The sequence below is a fragment of the Musca domestica genome, unplaced genomic scaffold (assembly GCF_030504385.1).
Source record: "Musca domestica strain aabys unplaced genomic scaffold, Musca_domestica.polishedcontigs.V.1.1 8, whole genome shotgun sequence".
In the NCBI taxonomy this organism is placed as follows: domain Eukaryota; kingdom Metazoa; phylum Arthropoda; class Insecta; order Diptera; family Muscidae; genus Musca; species Musca domestica.
Genome location: NW_026712409.1, coordinates 502,540 through 521,350, shown reverse-complemented (window position 1 = coordinate 521,350; position 18,811 = coordinate 502,540). Strand labels below are relative to the sequence as shown.

The 18,811-nt window shown below is 41.1% G+C and overlaps 1 protein-coding gene across 27 annotated transcripts in view; it reads left to right on the top strand.

The window, feature by feature from the left end:
* Window positions 1–18,811, top strand: part of LOC101892774 (sorbin and SH3 domain-containing protein 1) — a 51,484-nt gene that overhangs the window by 18,522 nt on the left and 14,151 nt on the right. For 10 of the 27 annotated variants that reach the window (XM_059131082.1, XM_020034820.2, XM_020034802.2 and 7 more), the window contains 12 exons: window positions 982–1,200; window positions 5,276–5,338; window positions 9,830–10,207; window positions 10,576–10,674; window positions 11,014–11,153; window positions 11,310–11,382; window positions 12,894–12,926; window positions 14,198–14,345; window positions 14,416–14,536; window positions 15,574–15,606; window positions 18,126–18,178; window positions 18,245–18,423. In XM_059131082.1, coding sequence (XP_058987065.1) covers window positions 982–1,200; window positions 5,276–5,338; window positions 9,830–10,207; window positions 10,576–10,674; window positions 11,014–11,153; window positions 11,310–11,382; window positions 12,894–12,926; window positions 14,198–14,345; window positions 14,416–14,536; window positions 15,574–15,606; window positions 18,126–18,178; window positions 18,245–18,423 — 1,539 coding nt within the window. Of the gene's footprint in view, window positions 1–981; window positions 1,205–4,874; window positions 5,026–5,275; window positions 5,339–9,829; window positions 10,208–10,575; window positions 10,675–11,013; window positions 11,154–11,309; window positions 11,383–12,893; window positions 12,927–14,197; window positions 14,346–14,415; window positions 14,537–15,573; window positions 15,607–18,125; window positions 18,179–18,244; window positions 18,424–18,811 lie in introns of those variants that run through there. The other 17 variants (XM_020034816.2, XM_020034815.2, XM_020034822.2 and 14 more) reach the window with 16 other exon arrangements.

Below are 18,811 nucleotides of genomic sequence, written 5' to 3'. Positions count from 1 at the left end.
TTTGTTTCTTTTTTGACTGTTAAACAAACAACAATGGCTTGCATGATGATGCCATTGCGATCCAAACACCTATAAATAAATATCTTACGACTCGAAACTGCTCTTTGGGTTCTCCGAACGAACGAACCCTTAGAATTGCGCTTTCCTCGTCTAAGACTGTTGTCACTGTCTGTAGAATTAAAGAACCGAATGACATCATTGACCCATTCTAAGCAGATCTGTCAATTTCACGCGATAGAAAAATATGTCGAATTAGGGAACGAATGTCGAGTGGTACCGATCATGCTACAACAACAGGAGGTAGAATAATGTACCTCTAGAATAGTTTTTTTATCTTTTGTTGTCCCATTTTTTTTTTAATATTTACACAGTGTTTGTATATGTGTGTGCGTATTGTTGTGAATATAAAGAAAACAAAATGAAATTATTTCAAATTCAGTTTAAAAAAATCATTACTTTGACATTATTGGGGAATAAATTGAACACGTGCGGTATAAAAATATATCTGACGCAATACGAATCTAGTACAGAGCTGCATTTCTCTATTTTCTTCAAAGTTAAAGTAACATTGGAATTTTTCGGACAGTTTTGTTTGCAAAAATACACCTTGGCACCGATCTTGCACATCACCAAAAATGAAAAATGTCATCACTAGGGAAAACAGGTTTTAGACATTTATTTTATTTTCTCAATCCAAGTTAGAAGAAAAAAGGATTTGTAAAATATCAAACAATTATGTATGTCCTCCAACATGTGCAAGTACTCTGTCTGAAAATTTATGCTTTGCACTTAAAACTTTAGTACTTCTTATAGAAACATCATTTGATCGAACGTCGTTGAGCAGCCGTATTATTGTGGTGCCCCAAGATACATGAAACACAATACACATCCATGTCCTTTTACTCCCTACCACTCTCCCTCTCTCAACGATTAACATCACAACATTTTGAATAAAACTTTGTTTTTCGATTTGCTCAATAGTTATCAAGTGGCACAGGGCTAGAGGTCATCACCAGCAGCAACACACCAACGATTCTAACGGCTCAGCTAGACCCACTGTGGATCCGGTAATTTCCAAGCGATCTCGGAAACAAACTCGCTTTCTACTGCCTGCAAATAGACGGAGCTGGTCGGAAAGTGACCTGTTGCAAGAAATCGACCAAGAATTGAAGTTGGCCAAAGGATTTCTATTCCGAGATGGTGGGTGAGAAAATCATTGAACATTTCCCCTTACTCCCCCTCCCGAAGGATTTGCAAAGACGAAATAATATTAAAACCTTCTTCCGTTCACCATTAACCGTTTCAAAATTTTAACCGAACCAAACCAATTGGCTTTCCCTGCACGTTTCCTGCATGATTACGAACTTCCAAGTCATAACTGACAACCCATCCAACTACGCACAGTGGTGCAGAATCGTTCTTCCTACTTACAATTCTGCAAGAAATTGTTGAAGAATTTAAAATCTCAATTTTTGATTTTTTCTTAAATTGTGGGATATAATGAGGGGTTTTGATTTATCTGTTTTGCATTTAGTTATCATTAAAATATAGGTATTTGACAAAAAAAAAGAAAACATTGGAAACTTTTTTCTGACATCACACCTAAATTTTGCATAATTTTTTAATAATTTCTTTGGATTTCATATTTTTAATTAATATATGTACTACCTTTCGAACGCCATAAATGTTGGGCACAGCCGACCGGTATACGATATGCTACATAATTTTTCTTGGATTCTTATACCATCAAAAATCCGTGTTAATATATTACTTTCAATAATTTGCTTTATTAAAACTTTTTAAAAACAGTTGAATTAAATGGTAAAATATAAAGAAAAAATAGAATTTTAGTTTTCTACCAATTGGCCTTTTTCCGAGCTGATGCGGAAGCACATACGGATATGTTTCAACGCAACGCATTAGATACTTCATCTATGAAGCGTATTCTTTAACTGTGCATTGTGTCTTAAAGCCAAAAATTGCAAATATTTTTTACCTTTTTATGACCACATTTTCTACGAAATTGTTATACCCTCAGCCACATGGCCACAGAGAGTATATATCATCGAAATAACGGCTTTAGACCATAGGTCTATTTGGGCCAAATCCATTTCAGAACATTTGGAGTCGATCCGTCCGGCCATACGGTTGGTGCACACGATACCTCTCGAAGGGAGTTTCAAATTTGGTCTAAACTTGGTACATCGTAATATTCTTGTCAAACATAGATCGGGTTCGGAGATTGGCAATATAGGTCCACTCCTTCCGGTACTACCCCATAAAACGTTAAAATTTTCAAAAAAAAAAAATGTATCTCATACATTGAAAAAGGATCATTCAATTTTGTGCAAACCTCGCAAATCCCAATATTTTTGTTTGTGCTAGGTCGGGTGGCAAAATGGAAAATACCGGTCCACTCCATCAAAGGGTCAAAATTTGGAATAATTACAACTCGTATATAATGTGAAATAAGAGTCCGATTCTCTTCAAATTTCACAAATACCAATATTTTTATATACACAAGACCAGGTGTGAGATATCGTTCCTCTCCTTCTGGTACCTCCGTGAATAACCAAAACGATAATAAAATGCGAATTGAGTATCCTGTTCTCTTAAAACTCCACACAACCCAATAATTGTACTAAGACAAGATTTGGTGTGTAGATGGCACCTCCCTCACAAGGGGTCAAAATTTTGAATACATATAACCCGTATAACACTTGAAACAATTCAGTTGTGTATCTTAACATTTCTGTTAACCATATATCTAATAGATATTTCGGTCCACTCCTTTAACTGATTTTTACATTTACAATAACAAAAGTAGTGGTGTCTACTCTCTATCGTCACGGAGTTCCTACTTAGTTGCGCCAAGAAGGTGTCGCGTGTGCAGACACTTTTTCGTAACTTCCATGGGATAAAACTGCGATAGTTTACCCTTTTTACGAATTAAACAAAAATAAGACTTACTTCTGCATGAAGATTATAAGACACAGTGGTGCAGTGGTAGGCTTGCTTGCGTTGCACTCTGAACATCCAGGTTTGAATCCCAAACCAGACACCAACAACTGTCGAGGACGTGACTTCCGTGATTTACGCTGTAACGCTGCATACGCTATTTAGTCAGGCTTAAAACTGTCGCCGGCGTGGTTCATTTCCTCGCAAAGGACGTAAATTCCACTACGAGAAAGCGATATCAACCGCGATGATTTCTGTCGCTTAGATGTGTCTTATAAGTCACACCCGGGATATGTTTTGCTTGCAGGGTTTCTTAAACTGGTTGATAAAAGTCCTACAGGCATATTGGTATGTGTTCTGGTATATCTCGTACTAAGAACCCACCTTATTATCGAGTGGTTTGTCGACGGTCACACACGGTTATGTATATACCTGCTAAGTAAATTATTCTATGAAGATCATAAACATGAGCTATAGATCTCCTCCGCCCGGTACCACAGTGGCGTAGGTGTAGTGTCAAGATCAACTCAACCAAACACAACAAAAGCAAAAAAACGAATCAAGCGATGGCGCACAAAAACTGAACGATCGTCTGCTCTGACACGATTCTATCGTCAACTCATTTGGGGCAGTGGGTAAAATGAGTGTAGAATGAATGAATAGGTGGGTGGACGGATGTGCTAACGGACAAACGCAGATACACAATACCGGACGGACGAAGAAACGGCTGGCTGTCTTGCTCACTCTCTTGTCACCTTCCATCATTGGTATCGCTGTTGTAAGAATTCCACCTCAGCCTATCAAAGAATGTACACATCAGGGATGGGAAATTGTGATCCGTTGTCCGAAATTAACCCTTAAGTGTATTAGTAACCTTGCCCGCGCTCTAGTGCAGAAAATCGTGGGTCCGAAACCTTAACTTCAATAAATTCCGATCATTTAAAGGTCGACGGGAGAAGGCACCATTAGTCCCGCGCCCGCGCTCTAGTGCAGAAAATCGTGGGTCCGAAACCTTAACTTCAATAAATTCCGATCATTTAAAGGTCGACGGGAGAAGGCACCATTAGTCGGCCAAAAGTCCACCCAATTTGTTATCACATTCAACTCAAGTTACTGCAAATCGAAATTCTTGAAGCAATTTTAGGTAAAAGCCATGCCAATTATAAGATGGCAGTATTGGCTAAAGTTGGCGTTGTCCACCCACTTGTCCATTCGTATAGGATAGATCGCAGTTTTTCAAGAAAATGTTATACAGCGATGGCTGACAACAGTTTCGAAGCTCACATAAGCGTATTCCCATATTAACTTTAAGTAAGTAGAGAGGGTTGTACCTACTGCAAAGTCCATGGGGTACCATTACATCGTGTTGTTTTTGCCAAAAAGTAGACCATAGTTGACGACGTCCTGTCGGGATGTTTCTGTCAAGTTGCCGATTTGTTGGTAATGGAGTAGACTAAAACCTAACCCTGAGCCAGTACCGTTCTTACAAGGTATTACTCGAAATATGCTAAGCAGCGACTTTGCCCGTGGGGAGCGGAAGTTCGTATAATTCAACAATGAAATACGAGGAATCTACTATTCTGGACAGATGCCTACGAAGTCGAGATGATGCGGACTGACATGCCTACAGCCACTGGCTTCTCTACACCTCTTTTCAATTCCACACTCCCATCGCTGGCTCTTATATTTCTGTCTGTATACGACGTTCCTTTGCTTCTCTCTTTCCTCCAACTGTTGGTGTGCATTCCTTTTTCCCCTGTTAAGAGATTACGGGCATCGGATCGTTCGAAGAGAATTCTGTCCGTGCCGTAGCGAGACTAGGTCGCATCTCTTTCTGTGCGAACACTGAGAGGAGATGCCAAACGCTATTGGGGTGGTGGTCGTCGATGATCATAATGATTATAGTGGTTGGTGGCGGAATGAACATAATTTTCATGAACAGTTTGAAAACAAAAGTACGCGGACCAACAAGTTCTTTGCAGACTTAATAATTCTTAGTTCCTCTGCGGCGCGTCTCATTCTTTTCTGGTCGTGTGTAGTACTCGGTGTGACGAAATATGGGACAGGGTTAGTTGAAACGACACAAACTGCCATCCGTCGCCACTCAGCAGTACTGGCGTGCATTCATTCAACAGCATCAATGACAACGAGTGCACTCCGCCGTGCATCTGTTGGACGCGAATGGATGTATCCCAAGCCTATTTAGTGATGAAAAAGAAAAACTAAAAATTTGGACCATCACAAAAAATAATAATATTTAAAAAAAAAAAAAAGAATTGTTATTGAACTTTCGTATTGTCTTTGACCACTCTTACAGAAAAAGCCCAATCGCCCAGTATGTTTACGCCCAAATTCAAGGCGAAGGCTGCCACTGGATCAGGTAAATAGAAAAGCACGATTACTCATCTGTGTGACCGCCTCCAACGGATCGACTGCGACATCGTCCCCTATATGCTCGCATCTGTTGATGGGTGGTCACAAGGTCATTATCATTTGTGTACTCATTCGTGATTGTGGTCCGTCCCATTCGCGTCCCACAACAGTGGGTGTTCCATGCCATCGCCAGTGGTCGAATTCTCGGCCGGACTATAAACGTGTCCACAGATCATTTTTAATTGTTTTCCATGTTTTAAATGTTCGAATATTTTTGGTGACAAATTTGATTACATTTTCCTCTTGTTGTTATTGCTGGCCAATTCAGTCAAATGTGGAAGATTACGGACCCCGCCTCGCCATCCGCCATCCAGTCGTCCCTCTCTTGTTGCCCCTCTCTTCACTGTGCAGAGCAAACAGTTTTGTCCATAACCCAGTAAATGTTCACCGCTTCTCGTGGGGACGCGGGGTCGGGGTAGACGAACGAATTGTGTTGGACTCTATTTTTAGTCTTAATCGCCTTTTTTGTTTTTAATTTTCCAATCGTTTTCACAAAATATACATTCTGTTCTCCATATGAACGTTCATAGCACCACCTATCCACCACCCCACCCCGGCCCTCCATGCCCATGCCCATGTCCATTTTCAATTTTGTTTATTGTCTTAAATGTATTCAATATTTCGCCTTTGTTGTAGTTGTTGCTATTTATTTTTAAAAAATACAATACTCGGCTGTTATGATGGTATCGCTGGCTGTTTGGCCGTGTGTTCTTCTGATGTTTTTTCTTTGTTTTTTTTTTTTTTTTTCTCAGTCTCCAGTCTTTTCGGTGATTATGATGCCCGAACTCAACCGATTCCGATTGTGTATTTGTTGTTATTGGCTACGCATAATATACTCATCTACATATCTATGCCAATCATCGGAACTGTTGTCGTCACCACCGTGGAACTACATAAATCTGAGGTGCTATAAATCTGTTCGACTGATTAGATCATTCATAAAACGGCGAAAGCATCGTCACATGGGACGACAGTTCATTGGGGCGGGCTGAAGTAGGATGTGCGGAACATCCAACGAAGGCTTTTATTGTTTCCTTAGCCTCCTCCTCCTCTGCAATGTCGAACATTGAATGTTAAATGTTGAGGTCTAGTTGGGTCCAGGGACTTGATCGCGGGACTTGAAATAACCGATATCTCCGATATCCAACAGAGGAACGCTATACATATTTACGTTATTATTCACAGAGTAGTTTAAAGACAGTTTGACCTTCTGCCAATATAAGCGTTCAGGCACTTTCATGAATTAAACAATGCTGTATAACGCCACTTTCGGAATTGTTATTATAATATTCGGATAAACGCTTGTCGTTGTCAATTACCTCATCCAAAATCGATCGATTCAAAAGTTAAGGAGAGAACACCCAAGCAACATTCCGAAAGTACATTCCTGGACGGTGCTAGTTTGCAACAATCGACCATGTCTTCGAACTTGCAAATCTTGCTATTCTGACCAAATTATTTTCTCACTGCAGTAATCCACTAAATTACTAATTAGAAATCATAAAAAAAGAACAAAACAAACAGTTCCTTTTGAGAACAATTTGCAATAAAAAAAAACAAAGCATGGATGGGCTCAGGCAGCGTTTGTTGTGTGTTTCGAGTCCCGCTTTGTTACGGACACACCTTGTCCGCACCTTAAGTGAGCAGCCATTGGCCGCACATACAACCATTTCAACTGGGGTTGAGGGATTGCCTATCGATTCCATGCCTTTTCACTGAACGAAGACAGACAATTCGGTCAGATTAATTTGATTGGCGCAGAACTGTGGCAAGCTCTGTGAAAATGAAACTTTCCGATTGATTGGATTTGGAGCGATGCCGCCGCAACCCACATACACTCGAAAAAATAGGTTATTGGTTAAATATTCGCCTTGCTTTAAACAAGGGAATGAAGTCCTGAGTACCCGTTCTAAAAAGGCATATTCTCGTCTGGAAATGTAGAGCTTCGAATTCAGGCATTTATTTGCTCTTCTCAATATTACCTCCAAAATGACCACACAAACTCGGATGTTATTTCAACTGAGGCTCGAAAAGTTTCGACTGACAAATTATCCGAGTGTATAGTTCGGTTTCGGTACTCAAATGCTTTCTAAAGACCGGAAGTTTATATAATTATTCAGTTTAGATTGCATTGTGACATCGCCAAAGGGAGCGGAGCAGACGAGCGATTGAACGTAGAACAATTATAGCAACTACAATGACAATAACAATCAGAGAGCCCAAACAACGACAACATCAGTCATCATTTTGCCCCTCTACCTTTGTTGGAATCAATCGAATCGGCCCAAATCGATTTATTCATTTCAAATCAAATTGAATTCTGCATCGATTGAATTCCTATGAATGATGGACGCGTTTCGAGCAAATGTCAAATGTGCTCACATTCACACACACACACGCACGCTCATTAAATTGGGGGTGGAAGTTGGGTTGGCTGGGTGAGTTCATTGTTTGGTCTTAACTTCAAAACAAAACAAAAATGAAATGTTGATCTGATGAGCTCGCATAGAACGAAATATTCAGTCAATGGGTGTGCTGACTTAGTTGCGTCCGCCGCCCGCGTTCTTGTCGTTGCTGCTGCCGCCGTTTCTGTTGAGAGCAAGCCCGTTTTAATCGCTTGTCGATGATTGTTGTTAGCATTGTTATGGGCCCATTAGGGGCTAGCTGACTGGCTGTTTGCCTGTGTGTACTGGGCAAGAATAGCACATCGCCAAACCGCTGCCATGCGTAAACTATTTGTGGCATGCTAGACAGTTCAGTTGTTACTCAACACTTACGGAGTCAGCAGCTCCGATACGGTAGTCAGTGGAAACTCAACATTTCGCCAAACAAAAAAGTTAAAATCATCCGAAGGATTCGAAACGGCCACCAAGTGAGAACAATAGTCACAGACTTCCTAGAGTGCACCGATAAAAGTTGGCACCACTAACGACTAACTGTACACCGCACCAAGTGGTCCATCTGGGGTTCGGGGTAATTTTCTTTGCAAATAAACCGCACACACTGCCACTTACTCCAATTGCCAATGAACTTTGTTTTGTCGTCGACTCAATGGCAATCGTGTCATGAAGTCGTTCCTCGCCCCTCGCCTTCGCCCTCATTCGTAGTGATAAAGTGTTAGCATTGTTGTTGTTGTCGTCTCACTGATTATGTTTCAATAAATAAATTCCGTATACCTGTACGGTTACTTTCAATGGCGTCGCTGATACTCGACTAATTTTGAATCGGAATAATAAAACAAGTTCCTAGTCCAAAAATAAACCGCTGAGCTGAGCGTGTTGTGTCTTTTGTTTTTGCACAACAGATCACTTCTGCTCCGCCAGGGCAACAATTTCAATTACTGTTTTCGATATTTTCCTGCTTTCGAACGGTGAGTGCGCGCACAGAAATCTAATATAAAAATATTTTTAAAGTTATGGTTCGATTCGATACGACGGATCCCCGCAACATTCCATGAAAGTTCTCTATGAATACAAGTAGTCGAGTGTATTTAGAAGTGGCCCAAGTCAGACCGGATAAAAATGTCCTAAATGACAAATTAAATAAAATTTTCCGATCGGAGTGCAATGCGTATATTCCCAAGCACAAGTCGCCGATTGCATGCGAAAACGAAGATCCACATACTAGTCGAACGATACTCCAAATATTGAGTGATACGAAACAGAGACATCGTTAAAAACAAACGTTACAAGTCCTTGGCCCACTGTCAAAGGTGGTGCTACCTGCAGGTATATGTTAGAAAATGGAACGAAATTCGTTCGGTTTTGGTGACCAACGCTTCAGCGGACATATCCGCTGACCATGATTTGCTTTCGATCTGACCCACCCCCTCTCAAATATTGGCATAACCAAAAAAGTAGCAACATGCAATTTATATTTGCACATTGTTCAGAGCGTAGATGCTCCTTCATTCATTCACAGAAGAAAAATAACATCGAAGCATCCCCTCGCCCCCTGCAGACAGTCGCCAGCCAACCAGCAACGGAACATTTCAATTAAAAAAAAAGAAAAAAAAAAAACAATTCCTCTGCTAGCCAACTAAGATCCGAAAAAGAAGAAACAGCCAGCCATGCTATGACTCATCCGCCGCGGGCGCCACTGATCGTCATGATGATCATAGCCAACGTTGTTGAGATTTGTTGCCGTTTTTTTAATTTGGTTTGATTCCTTAATGTTCAGTTCGTTGAATGAATGCCAAATGTCATTCTCTCTGGTGAGATTTGAAGCGAACGTCAGTCGATGTCGACTTTTTTTGGCTGCAATTTGTCACCTTTCGTTTGAGATTTCGCATCAGTGGGGGGTATTGGGAACGCGTATACATAATTGCGAATGGGACCCCATTTTCTGGACATTTTATGTTGTTTCATTACCCGTTTTCATCCGTGATTTTGTTGCTTCTGTCTCGTCTTTCTTCATCTTTTACACTCTTTATATTCAGGCATTTGGTCGCCGAAAAACCAAACACCATCATCGTCAACCTCTAATCTGAGTGAAATTAAGTCAACGCCACCGACACCTCCGCCACCACCTGCATCGTCGTCCTCGGTTATTTGGACTCCGCAACAGTCCCCTCAGCTGGGCCGCAAGGAATATCGGCCGGTACGTTTCGAGTCGCCAACGCCGCGCAGAAGGATACAGTCAACCTCCTCGGAACCACCGCTGCCGCCATGGAATAATTTGACCAACAACAACTTCCAAAGCCCCAACAGCTGTACAAATCTGAGCACGCCAACATCGACCGTAGCATCTGAACAGGATTCGACAGGATCTATTTCGTTGCCTGGCCGTTCGACCAGTGTATCGGATAAAATCAAAAGTAACTTCCGTTCGAAATAAAAGTCATTTATTTGCCTTTTCAGCTGGGTCATGGTCGTGCCCCATAACCCCACAAATGTTTTCTCGAGAACGACAAATTATCCATTATTCTGTCACAGCCTACATACCTATGCAGGTCGGCCGGTAGGCGTGTGGCCACATTCTGTGTCCCAGAGACACAGAAAGATTAGCCCGAGGCAAATCTTTTTTTATGGCAAAGTAATTTAATCGCTTTACAACCGTCATCCCCCTTGGCTCAAAGCATTTTTCATGTCTGCCCTGGACCTTCATCCGCTCGACATGACCCGGCTGAAAAAGTTCGTCCTTTCGAGTACTCTCCTGACTTTGCCTTTTTCATTTCACAATTAGCGTTCGAAAGATCTGCATCTGCTACGGAACTGTACACGCGCCCGCATAACAAGCGGCCTCACGACAAAGCGCGCCCCTTCTGCCGACCCAATGAAGTCAGTAAGTATTCAGAGACCAATGGATATATTGCATATTGTGATTTCGAAACAGGAAAAATTGGGATCAACACTTGGTACAGAATCTCTTTAAGTAGGACTCCCTGAAGGGGGGACGGTTCAGTGCAGTAGTATTCCACCCAGACATCCTTTGAAGTATCCCTTAACATAGTCCCCACCAAATACACACTCCCATGTGCCCTAACCATTTTTTGTTTGCATGCCAACAGAATTGATGGTCACTAAATTCTAATCCTGGATCCGATCTATGTTGAGAACAGAAGTCATTTGTTGTTTTTGTCCCATATCCATCACGAAGCTAATAATCTAAGGCCTCTTACAGTTTACAACGTCAAGCACGAGTACATGAGTGAACCAGAAACTGAAAACGACCGTCCGCGAAAAATGGCACAGTTGGGCAGGCGTCAATACGATGGCATCGGTCCCATGACGACAGATGGCATGCCTATTATCCTGAGATCGGTAATTGCAACAAACACCTACAGTATGCCGAATGGCATGCGTTCTACTTGATACGACCGATAACTATATCGAGTTTGTTTTCTCTCTATCTCTCTCTCCCATCTCTTCCCCTGTCTTCCCCTTCGCGTGTACTTATTTGCGCCCGCCGTTGCGCAGGAGGTAAAGGAGCCCCATCAGCACGAATGGTACAAACGCCTGTACCAGACCATCCACAAGCAGAAACATGGCGGTAATTGAACGAACCCACAACCGAATCTCTATAATAGATTGGCAAAGAACAGCACTTGGGTGGGAAAATGCAACGATCTTTTCTTAATGTTTGTTCTAAGGAGTAGCGAAAGCGATCGGAACGGTCACGTCGATATTCGCCGGACATTAGTTTCACCATTTCCTTCAGTGGTAACCTATTTGTATAGCCAAGAAGTTGATTTTATCACACCGTGGTTTGAAGTTATGATTCCACTTCGCCATACAGTACCTTTACATACAAACCAGCTAATTACATTTATTGCGAATGGTCCATGGTCCGTATCTAAACGCACCAATACACCTAGATATTTGGTATGGTATATATACATAGGGGTCAGACCTTATTGGCATTGTTTACACCACACCTGAATACAGATCAAAAAATTGGCGCCCAATCTTCTATCGTAAAAATATTGTCTGCATCGAATGCATTCAGGTTTTGTGGTGCATTATTGTTTATTAAGTGTTCCTTACACTATTTATTGCCTGGTTAGAGAAGGACGCCTGCCGAATTGTCTGACCTTTAATTATTAAGAATATGTTAAATGTTCTGGAAATGTGAGTGCTGAAATAAGAATCTTATAAAGAGTTTTTTAGAGTCATAATGTCAATAAATGGTACACGCACCGCTTGATCCTGAGTGTGGGTTAGCTTCTCCCGGCTTTCTCTCTTAACTGTGAATTCCAGATCATAAAGAGAAATATAATCATAAACATATGACAACAACTCTTGTTTAGTACATTTTTGGTTATTTATTTTTTTTTTTTCTTTTTTTTTTTTCAACCAAAGAAACTCCTTTCATTGCGGGAGATGTTTTTTTTTGGGTAAGCCAAAAACAATATCAGGACGGTATTCCCCACATGGCAGTGAGGTGGGATATCCAGCGATTTTTACAGTAATCGCTAACTATTTCTGTCTGTAACCATTTGTAGGAAATCGAAGCCACCTGATTCCGCTCTAATGTGAAATATTGAATTATTTGACTAGTGCTGCTCCAGTCGTGCAATCGAAAGATGCACCAATTATTACTGTGGCCCGAAATCGACTTTTGCTATTTTTCCCACCCCAATTAGAATGGTGATGTCATTCTCAGTCCAGCGCTTCGTGGCAATTGAGACACTTACTCTCGTCAGCCGTCACAAAGCCGTGCGAATGAATGAGCCCACTATGCGCCTCTTTGCCTCTCTATGCCAGTTGCTATTCGATTTGCTTCTACTTGAGATGAAATGTAGTTAACCCAAATGAAATTATATTTTTCCTTGATTTTGTTTCTCTGCTCGAATGCCCGGCCGCGTCGCCTCTGCTGCTGCTGCTTCTGTTTCCCTCCTTTGCGAAAAAATTGCACATCTGTTGCGTCCGTGCGTATACGTGTTGGTCGTCCATAAATTATGCAACGTTTGGTCGTATGTGTTGTGGGTGTGTGTATGCGCGGCCGTCTCTGGGCCATGCAACAATGCCGAACCGCATTCGTGCCTACAACCACCTATGCAGACGATTATGTGATCCGCTACAAATATCCAAGAGGTGAATCCCAAACAAGATCTACATAGCCTGTGTCAGACGTCACTTGGCTGATGTCGCACAGAGATCTTAAGAATACACAGTAGATGTTATTGTTTGTGTGTATGTAGGTGTATATATGTGTGTTATGTGCATATGCATGCATGAACACAGTAATTGTAGTGTGCTTTCCAATACATTTTCCATACAAGCGATTTGCAAATAAACACGTAAGTGTGTGTGTGTGTGGGTGTGTATGTATGTGATGTGTGACTACACTTGCATACAACAATAGCACATCATAGTGCGTACGATGTTATGCTATTAAATGTGTAAATGTGTAGCTTGACATCATCCAATTAGCATTAATGCATGCATACATACATACGTGCATACATACATACGCAATTACTAACACGAATTTTAATACCAACAACGTAATAATATCATTTGACTAATTCACCACACACACACACACACTCATACACACGCATACACAGTCAAGATATAATACAAAGTTACAAGTACTGCTGTCGACTCCAAACTCGGCCCCGGTCGGTCCTCCTGGTCCTCGGGGCCATCAATCTCAAAGCTGAGCTAAGGACCACGCTAGCGAATAAAAAAAATGCCATCTATCAGTCACACAAAAAACACAAAATGTTGGTATGGAAAGCTGTGGAAATGTCCACCATAGACCTTCAAGAGATGGACTGGATCAATACGATTAAACACACACACACACGCTCGCATATACCACACCACATATACATGCTAGTGCATTTACTCATGAAAATAAATATTTGTTACCCCCCATTTGGTTTTGCAACCTACGAAATGTGTTTAACCATCTTGCCATTATTACAGAATAGTTCTAAAAATTGGATAGAAGCTTTTCTTCGCAGCGCCTAACCGAATTAACAGTCACTCACTCACCCAAACATACATACATACACATAGATTTAGATTTGATTCACCCATGCACGTACGTAACTAACGAACACCGTTCCGAACTGCATATACGCATTCAAATTATTGCACTGCCTGATCATGGAAAAGTCGCGCTTTTGGATCGAAAACCTAACGGAACGGCATGCATTTGATTGCCCCTTGTGCTCACAACCCATCATTTAAATGCGTAACAAGCATCGAAGTCTCTCGCTCGCAGGAGCGTTGCCAGCTTCATTGCACGGCTTGCTGCAGTAGGACAAGCGTTTAGTTTGCATGCATGCCGAACTGTTCCGAATTCGACAAATCGGGTGTGAATAACCTTTGTCTTATTCTCGTTCGATTATTAGGTCGGACCCAAGCCAAATCGAATGGTTATCAGTCAGAACCAGAGCCGTGCTACTACTCGGACTACTCGGTCATTAAATATCGTCCCGTCAACACCCAACGACTGCAATCGGTTTCGTCCGCATTGAATGTGCGCAGCAGTAACGACAAGTGAGTAGACCCCATGTAAACGGACAGCAACCGACGTCATTGCGAAATGTTTTCCTTCGTATCCTTTCAGATTATATGGCACCCTGCCGAATCCTGTAAAATCGGAACAAAACACGTACAAAAACCAACCAGGACGTATTGAGGACTACGTTACTGGTCATTCGTCCATCTCTGAAAAAGAAACGAAAAAAGTAAGTGATCCAATTTTCCTAACACGAGATCCATATCATTTTCACCCATTACCCAATTCATTACCACATGCATTGATGTAAGCAAATTAATTGCAATTGGCCTTTTCATATTTCATCACAAACAACGGACTGACTCTCAACCCAAAAAAACAAAAAAAAAATGAACATCAATTCGAATATTGCTCTATTGCCATGGCTATCTGCATATACTCTCCGTCAAATGAATATCTTGCTGCATATCCTGCTTTCACTTGGGACTATCACTTCTCTCAGGAGAATAATTTAGGCAACTGACGATAATTGGCGGATCTTTCCGAAGCCATAGATTTCCCTGCTTTATCCCTGGCTAATCATTGCCATCCACTAATAGCTAAAAAGACTAAGGGCTATTAAATCCGGTAAATTTTTGAATTACTGCGAGCCTGACTGTTTAGGGACAAAAATAAAATAGTTTGCGTATAGAGTTCCTGTATTCCGAAAAGGTGTGTCGTTACCTGGGTTCTGCAGTGGAGAAGTGTACTCCAGAGGTGGGATGTTCGTGTCGCATGAAAACATGACAATCGAATCGAATCAAATTCAATTCCTTCGACTTGACACTCGGCCATGTGACCCGGAGTGGCGTTGCTAGCAATTGTGGACTGTCAACCTATTTTCATGCATGGCATTGTAGCATGCAGGGCATTCCCAATTTAACGGACAAACTACGAATCGGACTGAAAATATCACCCATTCACGCATTGTTGCATTTCCTGAAACCTGACCCACTAACACTTCCATTAACTTTAACCAAGAATACTGGGAATGAGTCGAGCAGTGAGTATCCACTTAAATCATCCATCGCCATTAGTTCATCGCATCCTGCTACACCCATAGCTCAGTCTACGCCAGCCAAGTGTAACATTTCATTTTTACATTTAATTTAATCAGTTCCTTCCTATTATCCTTGCGTTTTCCGTGCGTGCGGTCTTGTTCTCTCTTTCTCTTTCTCACATTCATACATTTAATGAACTGCAAATATTTTATTCCAACTTTTCTAGTGGTGGGACGAAATTATGGACATCTTCAATGTGGTATGCATCGAAACCTTTCGCTTATTTAACTATTTTTTATTTATAAACTGAATTGAATTGCTTATGGTACCAAAAACGGCTAGTGCGGATTCAAAACAACATTTATATGGCAAAATCAATTTATTTTTGTGGACCCTACCATAGGCTACGAACAGGCCTGTTCGAAAGTCAATTCTGCTGTCGAAATACGTTATTGTGATTAGGTTTAACAAAATGACAGCTTTATCCGGAAAGTACGAAAACGGAAAACTGGTAAAAAATTTCACATCTAATGGTAGTCCTTCAAAATGAAAATAACAGCCAATCTGAAGCTGCCAAAAGACAACGCCATATTTGTGTGTACTCTCTTCACTTTGCCGGGAATTTTCACTAGGGGTTTGTGTGCGGTAGCGGTAGTACAATGTAGTACTATTTTAATCGTTCTGAACACATCTATTGTTGTATGTTTTTTTTTTTACTGGCCGACCTTACGTAGGCCATCTTATAAGCGATCGTGGGTGAAAATGTACCGGAAAAAAATTAGATTGAAGTTTGGCATTCAAATTGTCTCCTGTATGGCCAAACATAATTTTTTGTAATGAATTCTGTATTTGTCATATCTCGTAAAATCTACAATCTACTCGCGATGCTTTAGTTTATTTCATCTCAGGGTAGTTTTCGCAACAACCTACCCTTCAGAGCATACATGTTCTTCATATAAGACATTTTGAAGTCTTCTCCTCCTTTTTGATAAACATTACGCGTAAAATGGTTTGCCAGCAAGAAAAGACTGAGACTAGGCAGGCACTGTCTCCCGCAGAATGGTAGATTCGTTATTCTATCGTTTGATAGTGGAAAACTACGCAAAATCACAACATAATTTCCCTCTTTTACTTTCCAATTTATGGAATACATTCTGCGACGGTACTTTGAGGGGAAAACGTAGGCTATCACAATATCTTTAGGTAATCTATAAAAAAAAAACAGTTGTGTAATGAAATAGACTTCATTTTTAATAGACCAAGAGGTTCCAGCATGTACTCTTTAAATGACTTGCAGACCGGAATGTGATCAGGGACATGTTGAGGCCCTGAAGTTTGGAGAGAGTATAAAGTGTAATTCCCTCCTGCAAATGACATATTTTAGGCTAAAACGCTCCACGTCGCTGTTGGCATATGTTTATAGTTCCCAGTATTTGTTGTACTCCGCGATTGCATCGTGTTTTTGATTGTACCATGAGCATAACCTTGGTATAATTACTGCAAGGTAAATGCAACTGTCGTTGTGAATTCCTCTCGGGCAAAAACGTCATTCGCAAAAATCATTTAAATGTGAACAATCACTCGAACGATTAGAGTTTTTTTTATTATTATATTGGCCAGTTGTGTAAAATTAGTAACTGGAATGGCCGCGTCCGATAGCAAGGACACCGCTTGCAGCTACCTTAAAGTAATTATACCATGAGTCCGACATAGGTTCCCATTATATCTGCATATAGTTTCAGGTTCATTCTAGTTTAAAGTTATTCCAATATTAAATAAGGGGGAGCCGAAGGGGTTGTTTAAACCGTTGCTTGCTCATTAATTGATGTGCAAAGGTTATTGGCGATTGAGTTTCAACCATTCTCCACGCACTTCGGAACAATTTCTAGTTTTAGTGGTTCCACGTCGTCTCTTAAAACAATGTGTTTTTTTTTTTTGGTTTGTTCATCACAATTCCGTACCTGAATTAAGTGATTCCCCAAATACAAAAACGTAATTTTTCCAGGCTCCAATGCGGGAACTAGCTGAAAAACGTACCTTGAAGATATACAAGTTATCGCAATACTCTTATCTAAAATGGGTTTAGTCGTACCTTAATATTTCTGCTAAGCAATGAAAGTGAAAATCTCTATTTTTTATTTATATAACAAACGCCAGCCAGCTGGTGCTTCAGCTTGACATGAAAATGGCAAACTTAATTGAAATTCAGGTGGGCAATGCTCATCATTGTGACTTTCAAGTTGCCTGTAATTTTTTCGAAGTGTTGAAAATGGAGAATTGAAAACGAAATTGGTGGAAACCCCCACCAACAAGCCGTGGAAACTCAATTTGCTCTTGACCTTCACAATGAGCTTGAAATGAAGCACACAAAGACGAGGCGATCGAATGAGCTTGAGATACTTTAAGTTGCACTAGCATAATTCTCGAATACAAGATAACCACTTACACATGCACATGTAAATATCTAACCACAGACACACACGCATACACACGTTGTGTATTCTCTAGAAGCTAAACAAATTTAACAATGCTTTCAAAGTGGCTCAAGGATCGTTCTCATACACACATACATCGTCGATATCGAATGGGGTATACCGCGGTATCGGCATTCGGTTTCAAGTAAGTGATTCTCAGGTCTTCTATATATGCGTATGTATGTGTATATGTATGTATTTAAAAGAATTGCAACGACAAAATCAGTCAGCACAGTTTTAGTGGTAGGAGGAGTATGTTTGACATGATTTTATTCATAATCGTCTTTTCCCCTCTCCCGTTCAGCAACTGGACCAGGCTAAGCTCTCTTCTCGCTATACCGAAGGAAATCTATCAAGGTACAGTTGAAAATCTCACATTCCCTTGATGCTCGTGCTAGACTCACCCCTACTTCTCTTTCGCAGAGCATTGGCAAAGGAGTCCGGCTATACCAGCGATTCAAACCTTATCCTACACAAAAAGGAAATACCCCCTAACAGCCCGTTAAGTCCCCAAGAGCAGAAGCAGGCATACAAATACGTCCAGGCGGGTGGGGAACCCCCATTGTTTGGCTTCCGCAAGGCGGCTCCGGAGAAATCAAAAGGTAAGTTCTGAGGCTGACTCATCACCACTAATCGGACTCGCAGTGGCAGTTGAAGGCTGGAATAAATTCCCAGCTGCTAAACTCAGCAACAGCACTGCGAGTTGCACTCACATGAACACATAAGTAGATCGTTGTCGATATTCACTTACTAACAAGTGCATTATTTCGTCCGCTTAACACTATCTATCCTATCTCTGCCCTCCTCCTCTATGCCACCAATATCTATTCTATTACTAATGACCATGGTCCATCCAGATGGACACACATCTTAAGTAGTATTCACCCTCTAATGCAGAATGTTAAGGAGCACTCTCCACCGAAGCGTGTAACGGCAGCCCGCAAAAGGGCTCACTCTGTCGAAATAGCGCACCGTACGTCGTTGATAAAC